The sequence below is a fragment of the Zophobas morio genome, unplaced genomic scaffold (genome assembly GCF_036711695.1).
Source record: "Zophobas morio isolate AGI-343-1 ecotype UQ-CSIRO unplaced genomic scaffold, CSIRO_AGI_Zmor_V1 ptg000006l, whole genome shotgun sequence".
NCBI classification, from domain to species: domain Eukaryota; kingdom Metazoa; phylum Arthropoda; class Insecta; order Coleoptera; family Tenebrionidae; genus Zophobas; species Zophobas morio.
The window spans coordinates 10,526,252-10,542,194 of NW_026972111.1; the positions used below are offsets into that span (position 1 = coordinate 10,526,252).

Below are 15,943 nucleotides of genomic sequence, written 5' to 3' on the forward strand. Positions count from 1 at the left end.
AACTGAAAAACTCAAATCGAGAAACTGAACATCCAAATCTCGATAAATCGAGATATCAAAACATTGAAAAATCGAAAATTTGAAAAAGTGAAAAATTGAAAAACAGAAAATCTAAAACCGGCAAGTCAAAAATCGAAATATTAAGAATTCGAAACGTTTGAAATATTCGAAAACTTGAAAAATTGGAATGTCTGAACTGAAATGAAAAATCAAAAATTTAGAATTTTAAAAATTGAAAAATTAAAATATCAAAAAATTGAAAAATCTAAAATAAAAAAATCGAAAAATTGAAAAATCGAAAAAGTAAAAAAATCGACACATCGAAAAATCCAGAAGTCAAAATTCGAAAAGTCGAAGAATTGAAATATTGAATAATCTCAAAACTGAAAAGTGAAAGAAAAATTGAAAAATTCCAAAGCTGAAATGTCCAAAGACTCAGATTCTAAAAAATTGAAAAATTGAGAAATCGAAAAATTCAAAAAGTGAAGTCGACACCCTAAAAAAAATCGAAAAATTGAAAAATCAAAAACCTGAAAAATTGAAGAATTGAAGAATTGGAAAATCGAAACAGGTGAAAGTCAAGAAACAGGAAAATCAAAACATCGATTAATTAAAAAATCGAAAAATGGAGAATTTAGAAAAGTCAAAAATTGAAAAATCGAAATCTTTAAAATCGTAAAATTGAAGAGAAAAATTGAAAAATGTATAACTGAAACATAGGATTGAGAAATCGAAACATTGAAAATCGAGAAAATTGTACAATCGAAAAATTGAAACATTAAAGAAAAACTGAAGAATGGAAAAATTGAGAAATCAAAAAGTCAAAAAAGTGATGAATTGAAGAAACGAAAAATCGAAAAACTGAGAGCTTATAAAAGTCAAATTTGAAAAATTGCATATTTAAAAATCGTAAAATTGAAGAAGAGAAAATTTGAGAATTTAGAAAAGTCAGGAATTAAAAATTGAAAAATCTAAATATTTAAAAATCGTAAAATTGAAGAGAACAATTTAAAAAACGTAAAACTGAAACATCGGAAAATTGACAAATCGAAAAATTGAAAATTGAGAAATTGTAATATCGAAAAATTGAATAATGAAAAACTGAAAAATCCCAAAACTTAAATTTCGAAAAATTGAAAAATGGAAGAAAAACTGAAGAATGGAAAAACTGGAAAATCTCAAAACTGAAATATCCAAAAACTGAGAAATTAAAAAAACTGAAATTTGAGAAATTGAAAAATTGAGAAATTGTAGAATCGAAAAATTGAATAATAAATAAACTGAAAAATCCCAAAACTGAAATTTCGAAAAATTGAAGAATGAAAGAAAAACTGAAGAATGGAAAAACTGGAAAATTTCAAAACTGAAATATCCCAAAACTGAGAAATTAAAAAAATTGAAAAATTAAGAAATCAAATATCGCTAAATTGAAGAATTGAAGAACTGGAAAACCGAAACAGGTGAAAGTCAAGAAATAGGAAAATCAAAACATCGATTAATTGAAAAATCGAAAAATCGAGAATTTAGAAAAGTCAAAAATTAAAAAATCGAAATATTTAAAATCGTAAAATTGAAGAGAAAAATTGAAAAACATATAACTGAAAAATTAAAAATGGAGAAAATTGTAAAATCGAAAAACTGAATAATAAATAATCTGAAAAATCCAAAACTAAATTTTCGAAAAACTGAAAAATTAAAGAAAAACTAAAGAATGGAAAAATTGAAAAATTGGAAAGTTGGGAAATCAAAAAGTCAAAAAAGTGAAGTCGAAAAATAAAAAGTTGAAAAATTTAAGAATTGAAGAAATGAAATATCGGAAAACTGAGAGTTTATAAAAGTCAAATTTGAAAAATTGCATATTTAAAAATCGTAAAATTGAAGAGCAGAAAAATTGGAAGATAAAAGTGAAACATCGGAACATTGAGAAATCGAAAAATTGAAAATCGTGAAATTGAAAAATTGAGGAAATGTAAAATCGAAAAATTGAAAAAGAAATAAACTGAAAAATCCCAAAACTGAAATTTAGAAAAATTGACAAGTGAAAGAAAAACTTAAAACATTTCAAAAATTTTGAGGTGTCTTGAGATTGCTAGGGAGATTGGGCAAATTTTGGTTAGTGTTTTACCATCTACACGATATTTCTAACATACATATAAAATTAGGCAACAATCAGTCCGGTAGTTTTGGGATTCTCTCCCTAATAAAAATGTGGACAGACGGCAGACAGACTGAACCAGGAGACCTAATTTTTCATACTCTATGGGCCATGAAATGTTGAGAAAACATAAAAGTAGCCAATCGCGCGCTGATAGACTGGATTACAATACTTTTTTTCTTACGCTCAGAACGTGCAAAATTAATATTTTTAATTTTTAGAACATTGCATTGATTGATGCGTACGCTCGGGGAGTAAAAATATTGTTACGTTTTGCGTGTGTTAAAATCGGCATGGATAAAACTCAACAGTTTATTTCTCAGTAATACAAATTTAACAATTAATTCTCTCCCTGACTCACTGCCCGTTTCCGACGATGGTCTTTATTTAAACCGCGATATTTTCTTCTAGAGATTTCGCGAACTCCGCTTTCGAGGTTGTTCTGGAGTTCGCCATCCAGACTTCCGGCCCCACATCCAGGCTTTTCACTATTCGGACGCCGCCGTCACAGATGATGAGTCACCGCCGCTTCTCACCCTACATACTAGAAAACCCATAGGTGTTGTACCGGCGCTGCGTAACAATATGAAAACATTCATAACAAAAAAAAATAAAAGGAATTTTTGTTGATAATATAATTATGGGCGACATAATATGAAAAATTATAGGATGTAAAACTTTGATAGAGTCTTCTCAAATGAATTTTTTCCAGGCGAAATCAATGTGACGATGTGTAAGTGTGTAAAACGCTACGACTGAAGCTACAAAAACTTTTCATCCTTTAGTTTTTTATATTTTTTGTTCGTAACCTTTTCAATAATAACAATAACACAGAGTAACTTAACTAGCTCCAGCAATTCTGGGGTACCAATAAGACTTTCTGTTGAATCACTTGCTCTAACTTTCTTCAGTGCTCTATCTTAGATAACGATATTCCTTAGTCCAGAGATAAATCGAGAGGAGCCTGATTTTAGTGATTACTGTTTATGGCTTTTTGTTGCTAGGGTTTAATAAATAAATAAATTATCCCTATTTATCCTCCAGTAGTGTCTAAAAAGGTTGGATAAGGGTTCATTTTTGCCTTTATAATTTTGTTAAAAAAATAGGTTTGTCATGCTTGTTAAACTTCGCGTACATACGTTTCCAACACGCTGTATACAATTCTTGGCCATTATGACGCAAGTAACAGCGAATCCAGCACGGGGTCAAACGTAAGTCTGGAAGATTCGTACCAGGGTAATTCGAAGAACAACACTGCCTGAAGAACTTGAACTTGAACAACAGACAAATGTGACTGCATTCGTGAACTCGAATAACCTAAACTTTCGGCTTAGAAATGGTCACGGTTTTTTTTTTTCTGAGTAATGGTAATGTTGGGAATCAACGGGATATTGTAAGCTATGATGATGGCGAACCCGAAGAAGACGAAGACGAGCGTAATCCACCAACGAGAATAGCAACATTGACAATTTTTCAATCAGCACAATCTTTAACTTTAGAGTTCGCTGATGTGCCCCAAAAACGCCTATTTATTAGGGTTCTAGAGCGATTTTTAAATTTAAGGTGAGAAAATGCATAATAGGTTTATTCATTGTGTTCTATTCTTTTTGTAGCCGAGCCAGTTCCACTTCCCCCGACTCTGGAAGATTATCGATGATGAATAATGAATGATATTCAAAAGTGTTTCTTTCAATAAATAAAAACATTTAGTAAGTAAAATCAGTTGTTGATCGTTCTTTTTTCTAACTGTCTCTATTCTATTGTCTCTAATTGAAGCATAAATGTTCAAAATTAAAGCGTATTCATATAATAATAATAATAATAATAAACTTCTTTATTTCAGATATATATACAGTACCTCTCGGAGGCGAAGTTTAGCTTATAGCTATTCTTACACACAGAAATTCTAGAAATGAGATAATTATAAGAGAAAAGAAAAATGATGAGATAAAAAAACAATTATAAATTTACAGAAGCTTATATGAAAAACAACCACATGATTCATTAATACGTGTATAAGATAATCTAATACGTAACCTAATAGTTTAAGAATTTTTTTTTTTAATAAGATTTGAATAAGTGATTTCTTAAATCGGACAGTGCGAAGATTCTTAATGTTACAGTCTACAGCATTACATATCATTATATAACAGCATTGTAACTAAAACAGCGTTTAAATTTTTTGACAAATCGTCGTGTTCTCTGATATTCGATATAAAGCCATAAATTTTTGATCTTTTCCGGTCTACTTTTATGTATGGGATACAAACAAAGGTAATAAACAGTAATGATGTAAAATAAAACCGAGAGAATTAATGATTCCGTTATTTTTTTTTTTCTAATTTTGAAGTTTAGGAGAAACCTGGAAGCACATAATATTTTAACCTTAAGTAGACCGATTTAAGTAAGTAAGCAACATGTGATATAAAATGTAAATCATAATCAAAGTGAAATGCCTAATATTCGAGCAGAATCAGTCCAATTTAAGACATTACCAATAAGTTTGACTGTTATTACATTTTTGATCCTTTATTTGAATTACTACGTAGTATCTTTTTTTGAATTTGTTTTGAATCTGTCTTAATTAGGCTTGTGGGAACTGTAACTATATTAGGTGAAAAGTTAGTGACATTGTTTTCAATATTTAACTTGTTTTTGGTCGGAAATACTTCATCAATATTTACCGTTCTATCTGGTGTCATTGTTGGCGGAGTACTTTTTGACTTTAAAAAAATCTCCGGTTGTTCAGTTTCTTCTAAATCATTTGCAGTGTATACATCATCATTAACATATAACTTATTTCCTTTAATATAAGCTTTCAGTTTCTTTTGTTTAGCCAAACTAAGATGAGTTCTTAAAATTTTGTTTTCCTTAATTTCATCCGTGGTTAAATCGTTATTTATATAAATCCTCGAGCCTTTCAAATTTATGCGAGCTTGGAGTACTTCATATTTTTTAATACGTGAGATAAATTCAATAATTACCGGTCTTTTGGTTTGGTTTTTTCGTATTAAGTAGACATTATTTACGTCAGAAATGCCAATTTGAATGTGTAGAAACTCCTTTAATTTCTCACATACAAAGGATGCTAGTTCCGGTGAGGGTAAACGTTCATTTGTCACTTCCAATCCAAAGATGATGATGATATTGTTTTTTTTGTTTGCTTTTTCTAGATACTTAATTTTTATTTTAAGTACTCGTTTTCTCTTAATAACTGGCGACTTACGTTGGACAATATACTAGATTCAGCCTGATCAATTTTGTGATTTAGATCCTCACGTAATTTACGAATTTCGTTGAAAAGGTCTGCATTTGAAATACTCATTTCGAGGTTTTATCAGTTACTGACAAAAGAAACCGATTTATAAAAATGTATTCAGGTTTTTCACATATGTAGATGGGCAGATGCTATCAGCTACATCTGTCCCCTGATAGGGATTCTCTTGTGAAATTGTTTTTTTTTTATTTATATATTTTGTTTATATATTTTGTCGCAGTAATGTGTATAATTAGTAATTACTATATTAGTAGGAGTACTCACACAATACACCTGCACACCGCACACTTCTTTGTATCGCACACACAAAAACGAAGCCAGCACCAGGAAAAAAACGCCGAATAAATTATTTCGTTCAATTACTCGAAAATAACTGAATTGTTGAAAGAGTCACTTATACCACTGCAATGACTGGCCAAAAACACACAAAATGGCACTAAATTCAAAAATATACGCCAAGAACAACCCGACCAAACTTAGTAAAAACGAAGACCACTGTCACAGCGACTTATCTACTCTTATCTTTTCTTTTTAAGACATATGTGCTGAAATGGCCCAACAGAAAAAAACAGGATAAAAAAACGAATTTTAAGTGTTTTTAAATGGTAACTTTTCTTGGCCGAAACCGTATTCACGTTTGATAAAACAGGATATATTTCTTAAAATTTTGACTTTTTTAAAACGGGTGACTTCAAAAAATCGAGCAAATTCTTTAAATTTTTTAACTTTTTTTAAAAGTTATCTTGAAAACCAGGCTGAAATCATTAAAAATGTGTTGTGTTCTGACGGGACAACAAAGTATTTCGAAAAACCGGGCAATTTCTTTAAAAAATTCAACTTTTTAAAAGTTACTTCGAAAACCAGGCCAAAACCGTATTAATTTTTGTTCTGAAGTAGCCCAACAGAAAAACAGGGTTAAAAGACGAATTTTAAGTGTTTTTAAATGGTAACTTTTCTTGGCCGAAACCATATTCACGTTTGATAAAGCAGGATATATTTCTTAAAATTTTGACTTTTTTAAAAAAGGGTGACTTCGAAAACTCGGGCAAATTCTTTAAAAATTTTAACTTTTCAAAAGTTACTTTGAAAACCAGGCTGAAATCATTAAAAATGTGTGGTGTTCTGACGGGGCCTGTATAGTAGTGTGTTATTATAATGAAGTTAATTAACACAGACACTGATGTTTATGACATAATGGAACTTGCAGTATGATGACAGTATCGGGGTTCGGTATGTGTTCGATTTTGAAGGATTTACGTTGAAACATCTGACTAAATGGAATCCAATTTTATTACTCAAAACTGTTACACTCATTGAAGTAAGTGTTTTGATTTTCCACTAATCTGGAACTTACATAGTAATGCAAACTCTAGAAGGCATATTCCTGTCGTATAATGAGTGTTCACTGTATCAATTTCCCTGAATTCGTTAGTAGGATCCAAGGAATATTTAAAATGGTGTTGAGACCGAAGATTTATGATAAGGTAACTTGAATGATTTTTTTTCAGTAACGAAAACTACAGTTTTGACATCCATAATTGTTATTGCTATTAATCCCTCTGCAGTAGCACAGAAACGCTTACTTCCATACGTTAGTTTTAACACACGTGATATTAAAGAGGAGTTCCACAAGGTCCAATTTTAGATCCTCTCTTGCTGTTGCGATAACTCGAAGGACCAATTGTAATAAATACAATAAAAATACGGTGGCGCTTGAATATGTATATTTGTACGATGTTAACAGTCTCAAGTCCAAATTCTTACTCTTCTATTTTTACAAACTATACCTAATTATAAAGACTTGGCCCCACAAAAGGGTGCCGCACCCTCACATTGGGTGATTAAGAAATTCGCTGCAGTCGGGTGAGAGAGCCGCCGTGCAGGTGGCTCGAACATACTCCCCCCGTTGAAGTATTCAAAAGTTATAAATCATATTAAAATGTGCCCTTAAATTAGAAATTCACATAGTTAAAACAAATAACACTAAATTATAAGGACATAATTAAAAACAGCATAAATGACAAAAGGTACAAAACACAATTTTTACAAACACACAATGAAGACATCACCAATATGACCAAAGAGCATAAAATACAACTCCAAACATTATATTAATGAAAGATAAGATATATACAGTATACAGCGAGAATAACGCAATGACAATTGTTTGGTAATGAAACATAATGTAATTTTTATAGAATTTTTTGATGCGAACATTAAACACAATTTTTTATTTTCACTATTTGTTTGAATTCACGGTATTTTACGTTTCACTGTCTTTTTATTTTAATCAACAACTTCGTCCACTGGGAGCACACAAATCCGATTAACCGCACGTTTCACTACACCGCTGCTCGTCTTCAGCGACACTACTCTCACTACGTTGTCTTTTCCTGGGTGCAGCTCTACGACACGGCCTAGTCTCCACATCAGCGGCGGGGTGTTCTCGTCACGTAAAACCACCATGGATCCTTTGCTTATGGAATTCGCGTTTCGTTGACTCCAACGGTTCCGTGGCTGTAGTTGGGTCAGATATTCTGCAGTCCACCTTCTCCAGAACGTTTGACGCAGCTGCTCGACTCGCTGCCATCTCGTCAATCGGTTTTCTTTTATCGCAAGTAGGCATGGTTCAGGTAGATCGGTTAATGCAGATCCGATGAGGAAGTGACCCGGCGTTAGTGGTTCCAAGTCATTGGGGTCATTGCTCAAAGGTGTTAAGGGGCGAGAATTCAGAATTGATTCAATTTGGGTAAGAAGTGTATACATCTCTTCTGCCGTAAGCAAAGAGGTTCCCGCTATTCGTTTGTAATGGTGCTTAAAAGATTTGACCCCTGCTTCCCAAATACCACCCATATGTGGCGAATTTGGTGGAATAAATTGCCATTTAATTCCCTGCTCTGTGATATTATCAATGACTGATCTTTGAAATTCGTCACTATCGAACAATTTCTTTAAATCTTTTAGTTCTCGATTCGCGCCTACAAAATTAGTCCCGTTATCCGAGTACATATGTAAAATCTTACCGCGTCTGGATATCATACGTTTCAGACAATTAAGAAAAGATTGTGACGTATAATCGAGTACTAAATCTAAATGAATAGCTTTTGTGACGAGGCAAACAAAAACTACGACATAACACTTGATGCTTCTTTTTCCGCGACCACGTCCATCTTTTATCATGATAGGACCCGCGTAATCTACGCCACAATTTGAAAATGGTCTAGATGGATTGACTCGATCAAAAGGTAAATTACCCATCAATTGTTCATAGGTAATGGGTTTCACTCGACGACATTTTACGCAATTGTGTATTATCTTTTTGATAGTTGTTTTTCCACATACGGGCCAAAATTGCCTTCTTACTGCCGCCAGAGTTGCCTGGGTTCCTGCGTGTAGTGTGTCCGTGTGCGCGTCACGTATGATAATTTTTGTCACATAATGATTTTTTGGAAGGAGGATTTGATGTTTCATATCGTAATTTATTTTTGCGTTTTGCAAGCGCCCTCCCACTCTCAAAATGCCGTTGTCATCCATAAATATATTTAGCGATTTCAAATGGCTATTGTTGTTTATGAACCCGTTGCTTTGCAGCTCTTTTATTTCGGATGAAAATTGATCTTTTTGAACTAACTTTATGGTATTAATATGCGCTGCGTCTAATTCTTCCACCGATAATTCATCTGAATAATTACACTGTTTTTTCTGCAATTTATTAATAAATCTGTAACAGTATGCTACAATGCGTTTTAGTTTTTTATATGTACTAACTCTCGTAAACAATGAAGAAAGCGAAGATTCGTCTGAAGTGCAATGTGAAACTAGTGAAATTTTGCGCTCTTCAGGTAAATTCTTATTTAAAACGCTTTTTGGTACTGGCCATTCGTTTAAATCTTTAGTTAAAAAAGACGGACCGTGCCACCATAAGTCACATGATTTTAGCTCACTTGGGTCCATTCCTCTTGAAATTATATCTGCGGGATTTTCGTTGCTGATTACATGACGCCATTTACAATTATTAGTAAGAGTTTGAATTTCTGACACACGGTTAGCAACAAATGTTTGCCAACGATTTGGTGATGCCGCTATCCAAGATAATGCAATTGTTGAATCGCTCCATAAGTAACAGTCGTCAAAATTAATTTTCATCGCATTTTTGACTTTAGACATTAATTTGGCAAGTAAAGTAGCGGCGCATAATTCTAACCTAGGTAGGGTAATTTGTTTAATTGGAGCAACTCGTGTCTTCGAACAAAGAAGTTTCACAGTATGCGAATTTGATATATCAGTCGTTCTTATATAAACTGCCGCCCCGTAGGCCTTTGTACTCGCGTCGCTAAATCCGTGAATTTGTATTTTTTGATACGGATAATCTGCAACTACCTTCCGAGGAATTTGAATTTCATTTACATGCTGTAGTTCAGCGAGAAAGTGCTCAAATTGTTTATTTAGTTCAGGTGGCAATTCGTCATCCCAGTCGGATTGTAATTGACATAATTTTTGTAATATTAATTTTGCTGACACTAGGACAGGACCTAAGATGCCTATGGGGTCATACACCGTGGCTATTGTGCTTAGAACGGATCGTTTAGTAATTTTAATTGGATGTTGTAGTTTGAAGTCATATTTTAAATTATCATTCGCACAATCCCAACTTAGGCCTAACGTTTTTGTTTGCATATTTTCATCTAAACGCACGAGTGCAGTGTTGTCACTGTGACACTGTGGCAGAACAGCGTCATTATTAGAAGCCCACTTTGTGATTTCGAAACCGCCACTACCTAAAATATTTATTAAATTATCGCGAAGTGTGATTGCTTCGCTTTCGTCATTTGTACCCGTTAGAAGATCATCCATGTAAAAGTCTTCCAAAATGATCCTGCTAGCGTGTGGATAAGAGTCCGCGGTTTTTACTGCTAATTGTCGCAAACATCGCATGGCTAAATAAGGCGCACAAGCCATGCCATATGACACTGTTTTCAAGCAATATATCCGTATGGGTTCGTCTAGATTTGAACGCCATAAAACTTTTTGATATTTCCAGTCGTCTGGTGCCACCCAAATTTGCCGAAACATTTTTACAATATCAGCAGATAGCACAAACTGGTATTGTCTGGACCTCACCAATAATGAAAATATATCGGTTTGAAGATTTTGTCCCGGTAGTAGATAATCATTGAGACTAAATCCGGATGACGACTTTGTGCTGGCATCAAAAACGGCTCGTACTTTTGTCGTTGGGCTCGAATCCTTAATCACACCGTGATGCGGCAGGAAACAACCTTCGTGAATATTTTGATCTGTTGCCAGTTGCATATGATTAAGTGCAATGTAATCGGCCATGAAAGTGCAATATTGATTCCTAAATTCATAATTGTTTTCAAATTTCTTTTCGAGAGACCTAAATCGCTTGTACGCTATTTCCTTTGTAGAACCTAAATTGGGAGGATTTGCCTTAAATGGTAAGCGCACAATAAATTTCCCATTGCGATCTCTGCTGTGTTGTTTTACGAATAAATTTTCGCACAACTGATCCTCAGAACTTAAGTTTTCGATGGGGTTGTCATAATTTTCGACCTCCCAAAATTTTGTTACTTGTTTGTCTAAATGTTCTAATGCACAGGTGTTTAAATTACCGCAAAATATACTATTAATCTGGATTGCTGCCGCTGTAAATGGTCCACCCAATATCCACCCCAAACATGTGTTATGAAGAAAAGTCTGTTCGTTCGACAATTTCATGCGTCCGTCTCGAAGTAGTTCCCAAAACAAAGCCGCGCCAATTAAAATGTCTATAGGACTTGAAATGTTGTAATTAGGATCTGCTAAATTTAAATTTTGGGGAACCGGAATCTCGGATTTCTCGAACGTATCTATGGGATAATTTCGATTTATATTGGGGACTACCAAACATGCAATTTTTTCGGTATAATTATCGTGCAATGATTTAAAGTGAAGCGTAGTAGAATGTTTAATTTCATTGTAACTACCACAGACCGAACTTATGCCTGCATGCACAGATTTTGTAGTTAAGTTTAATCTTTTACACATTTCTTCCGTAATTAAATGTTGTTGCGATCCTTGATCAAGCAAAGCTCTACAGGTGTAAACCTTTCCATTTGAATCTGAACACTGAACCAATGCTGTTGACAAAATTACTTGAACATTAGAATTTAATTGATAATTGTTTATGCTAAGGTTTGCAGTCTGACTCTGATTATTATAATTTGGACCTCTTGATTGATGCAGTAACGAATTGTGTCGGTTTGAACATATCTTGCACGTCATAGAACGGCAAGTTCTTGAATCATGACCACCTTTTAAACAATTGAAGCATATTTTCCATCTTTTAACGTGCTCAATGCGCTCGTTTATGCTGAGTTCGAGGAATTTGGGACAGTGAAATAAATTGTGATGGCCTTTACACATAACGCACGCGATTGTATTTTGATTATTAACAAATTGATAGTTTTTCCTTACAGGAAGTTCTGTATTCTGTGTTTTCTTTAAAGGTGCAGAGTTCACGCTATGGTTACTTAAATTGAATTCCATTGATTCTAGTGTTAAACATCGTTGTTTTAAAAATTCGACCATTTGTTTCCACGTGGGTAATTCGTTGGCCTTTAAACGTGACTCCCATTCGCGTTTAGTTAAAAAATCAAATTTTGTTGTTGTTAGATATATTAATAAGGCATCCCATGACGTTACGTCCACATTTTGTGTTGTTAAAGCCGCTAAGTGCGTACTTATACCGTCTAATAATTCCCTTAAGGAACTGGGTGACTTGTTCATTGGTTGTAGATTAAAAATCGCGTGAATATGGTTTTGTACAATAAGTCTTTTATTTTTGTAACGGTCAGTTAAAAGGTTCCATGCGGATTGGTAACTTTCGGCCGAAATTGGTAATAAATCTATGGTACGTTTTGCATCTCCTAACAGGCAACCCTTTAGGTAATGAAATTTTTGAATATTAGAAAGACTACTATTTTCGTGAATAAGAGAAATGAAACTGTCGTAAAATGTCGTCCACTCTGTATATTCGCCGCTGAATTTAGGTAGATTAATTATCGGTAACTGTACGGCGATATTACTAGAATTTTGCGTTTGATTAGGAGCTTCGGTCTCCGGAGTTTGTGCACCGGGTTTTGTTTTTAGTTCAATAATTTTTCGTGCTCTAACTAATAATTCATAATACCTATCTTCAAATGCTTCACGAACATCTGCTTCTTCGTCAGATTGACGTAAAATTTCAACTTTTGATTGTACTTCCTCAAACTGTTTTAATAATGGCTTATAATTTATTAATCGTTCTTCCAACAGTAGATAATTGATGTTATTTGCCTCAAATTTGTCTAGAAATGATTCAAAACGCGTTACTGCCGATTTCGTTTGTTTACGAGTTTCCTTTAATTCTTCTACTGTTGGCATTTTGATATAAAAATTCGATCTGAGCAACGGAATGAACTGCAAGTCTGCTGAACTGAAATGTGCGATTTCTAAATCGTTTAAGCACCACAAAACGAATTAAGTACGTATAAAATTTGAATTACTGATGTATAAACTATCGCACGAAGAAATGTATACGGTAAAAATTGGAGTAGGACTTGAGGGAAGCAATGACCACTAACCTGATGTGCTGCTGTTATCCACGATTTTTCTCGTGATTTTTCCACCTGTTTCGATGTGGAAATCCTGCTGTTGATTCTGAATTCGCCACTAACACTGTTATTCTTGCTGCGGGTTTGTTTCGCCCCAAAACGCAATTGCAAATACGGGATTGTTTCACCCAAAACACAAAATTGTTGAAGTACGGGATTGTTTCACCCAAGACACAAAATTGTTGAAGTACGGGATTGTTTCACCCAAAACACAATCGCTGATTCACTATCCGACTCGATCGGACCAAAAATATGTTGCGATAACTCGAAGGACCAATTGTAATAAATACAATAAAAATACGGTGGCGCTTGAATATGTATATTTGTACGATGTTAACAGTCTCAAGTCCAAATTCTTACTCTTCTATTTTTACAAACTATACCTAATTATAAAGACTTGGCCCCACAAAAGGGTGCCGCACCCTCACATTGGGTGATTAAGAAATTCGCTGCAGTCGGGTGAGAGAGCCGCCGTGCAGGTGGCTCGAACACTTGCTTTTAGTGTTTATATCGGATGTTCAGTTTGTGCCTAAACACTTTACTTTCCATTTGCATATTTAACTTTTCAACTCCGAGATACAACAGCTCAGTTTAAAACTAATCAAGAGTCGGTAGAAATTTTCAATTGGACTGCATGCAATTGTGTTTATTTATGTTTTTTTTTAATGATTTAATTTATTGTACTCAAGTCCATGGTCCGTAAATTTACTTTGGTTTAATTAAGTTTTAATTAATCTAATTTCAGTTATCTTTTTTTTATTTAGCACCATATTTTTGTTTAATAATGTCCTGGAAAACTTAATTGCATGCAATTCTACATAAAAAAATAACCCGTCTGATAGTTTAAGTGGTCATAATATTAAATTAATGTTCGTCGAATTAAAATAATATGACAGTATATTACTGGATTATTTTATTTTATAAACAACGGTTTTTTATTATAGTTGAAAATTGACAGCGACCTGGAGTCTCTCTATCAGGTGATACCGAAAGAATGTTTACCTTCCGAATATGGTGGTTCTTGTAGCAGCATCCAGAGTTTGTTGAGTGGGTAGAAATATTTAATAAAAGTGGTTAACTAACTCAAAATCTTTTTCTTTTAGAAAAATGGGATGAAGTTTTGCAAACCCACCGTGATTTTTTTTTAGAAAATTACAAAAACGTTTCGTTGGAGCATTTATGACCAGCTGATTTTAACAAAAGTGATGCATTTGGACCTGAAGGTACTTTCAAAAAGTTAAGCATTGACTAATAGAATAATACAGGGCATATGATAACATTAATTATATACCTACATGTTTAATATGTTGTCATAATTTCTGTTTTACTAGTATAATAATAGCACCATTATTTTGTCTTTGATTTAGTAAAATTACAAAATTAAAATTTGTTGAACTTGTAGGTAATAAAATGTTAACTAAAGTGTGTCTAGTTTGTCTCCTCCAAAAATTGATGACGTCATCTGAAAGTGTTAGGTAGGTTTACGTTAAATGTGAACCTTTGTGATTTAACAAATTATCGTTTTTATTAATGCTGAGTATACGACTTATCTTAAAAAATGGTTTCAATAATCAAATTTTGACTGATTATGGTGAAATTTTGACGTCATATGCGATAAGTACAGGTTTTAAGAAAAGAATTTTACGGAAGTGACAGAAAACTATCAAGTGTCTCGTACGAAAATTTATTTTCTTTCAGTTTTTGTGGTTCGTACAATCGGCCTAAAAAGCCAGACTCAACTAAGTATATACGAATATTGACCACTTCGGCTTTAAAACAATAATTCTAGAAATTTTCAAAATCTGGAACTAACAATAACAAAAAGTAGCCAATAGTGGTATAGAATACTAAGTAAAATTTCCAGATTAATTGAGGTATTTACTTTATTTTTAATTATTATAAGTAAATATTAGGTATTTCTTAAATTATGCAAGAGTTGTTGATACCCTATTTATTCTAGCTAATTATCGACGTCTGCCATAAAAAGATAATAAAATGTTGCATCGGAATGTAGTAAACAACAAAAGACTTGTAAATGTTCCTCGTTTGTTTTCATCTTTGAATAACAACAAAAGCAATAATAATATTAATAACGATACACCGTAATTTTTAAAAACAGTGCTGTAAGTTTTGCTATTCTATTTAATTTCTAGTGTGCAAAAATGGGAAAAATAACAGAAATAAAGAAACGAAATTTAACCTACAAATAAATAAAAACGGTTGGCAGAACTTCCCTTGCCTCTAAGGTGCAGTCGAACAAATATACCTTCGAAAAATAAAAAAAATGATATATTTTTAATCACCTTGTTTGTACAAACAATTAAAATAAATTGGTGGAAAGTTTTGAGTCAACATTATTTTGTCGCTTGAGAATCTACAAACCAGAGCGCGCTCAGGCCAGTGTTGATTCTAAGCGTTCAGGAGCGATTTGGTTGGTTTGGACTATAATTCCTGCGGGAAATAAGTAGTTGTTTGGTCGGATTTTATAACGAATAAGCGAACACTTTTGGCCCATATTTATGTTTTATTTACAAATATAGTAACACGGGTCACACGTTTCACTCGATTTTGACATGCAACTATTTTTTTGTTTAATTAATAACTAATTCTTTAATTGTGTTTTATACTAGCAAAACGTCTTAAATTAACAATATGAAAATTTTTATGTTTTGGAAACATTGTGCTCCGTTTTGTATCAATTTTTAAACGTTTTTAGTGACAATGTTTGTGATTATTTTCGATACATTGTATGATACTGAGACTGAGAAAAAATTAAAAAATTAAAATAATCGAAAATTTGAAAAACCTAAAATTTAAAAAATCGAAAATTAGAAAAATAGAAATCTGGAAGAAAAA

General features: G+C 33.0%; 1 protein-coding gene across 1 annotated transcript; it reads left to right on the forward strand.

Annotated features, from left to right (window-relative positions):
* Nucleotides 1-6,814: 6,814 nt before the first annotated feature.
* On the forward strand, nt 6,815-14,448 carry LOC135123091 (alpha-tocopherol transfer protein-like). The gene is made up of 3 exons (XM_064047599.1): nt 6,815-6,916; nt 14,032-14,134; nt 14,191-14,448. Exons 1-3 carry the CDS (start codon nt 6,827-6,829, stop codon nt 14,268-14,270), a joined length of 273 nt encoding a protein of 90 aa, XP_063903669.1. The 5' UTR covers nt 6,815-6,826; the 3' UTR covers nt 14,271-14,448.
* Nucleotides 14,449-15,943: the final 1,495 nt, after the last annotated feature.

Coding starts and splice junctions, on each gene's coding strand:
- LOC135123091 (XM_064047599.1), top strand. CDS start 6,827: ATGAGTGTTCACTGTATCAATTTCCCTGAATTCGTTAGTAGGATCCAA. Junction 6,917..14,031: donor GACCGAAGATTTATGATAAG/GTAACTTGAATG, acceptor TTTTTATTATAG/TTGAAAATTGACAGCGACCT. Junction 14,135..14,190: donor CAGCATCCAGAGTTTGTTGA/GTGGGTAGAAAT, acceptor TTTTTCTTTTAG/AAAAATGGGATGAAGTTTTG.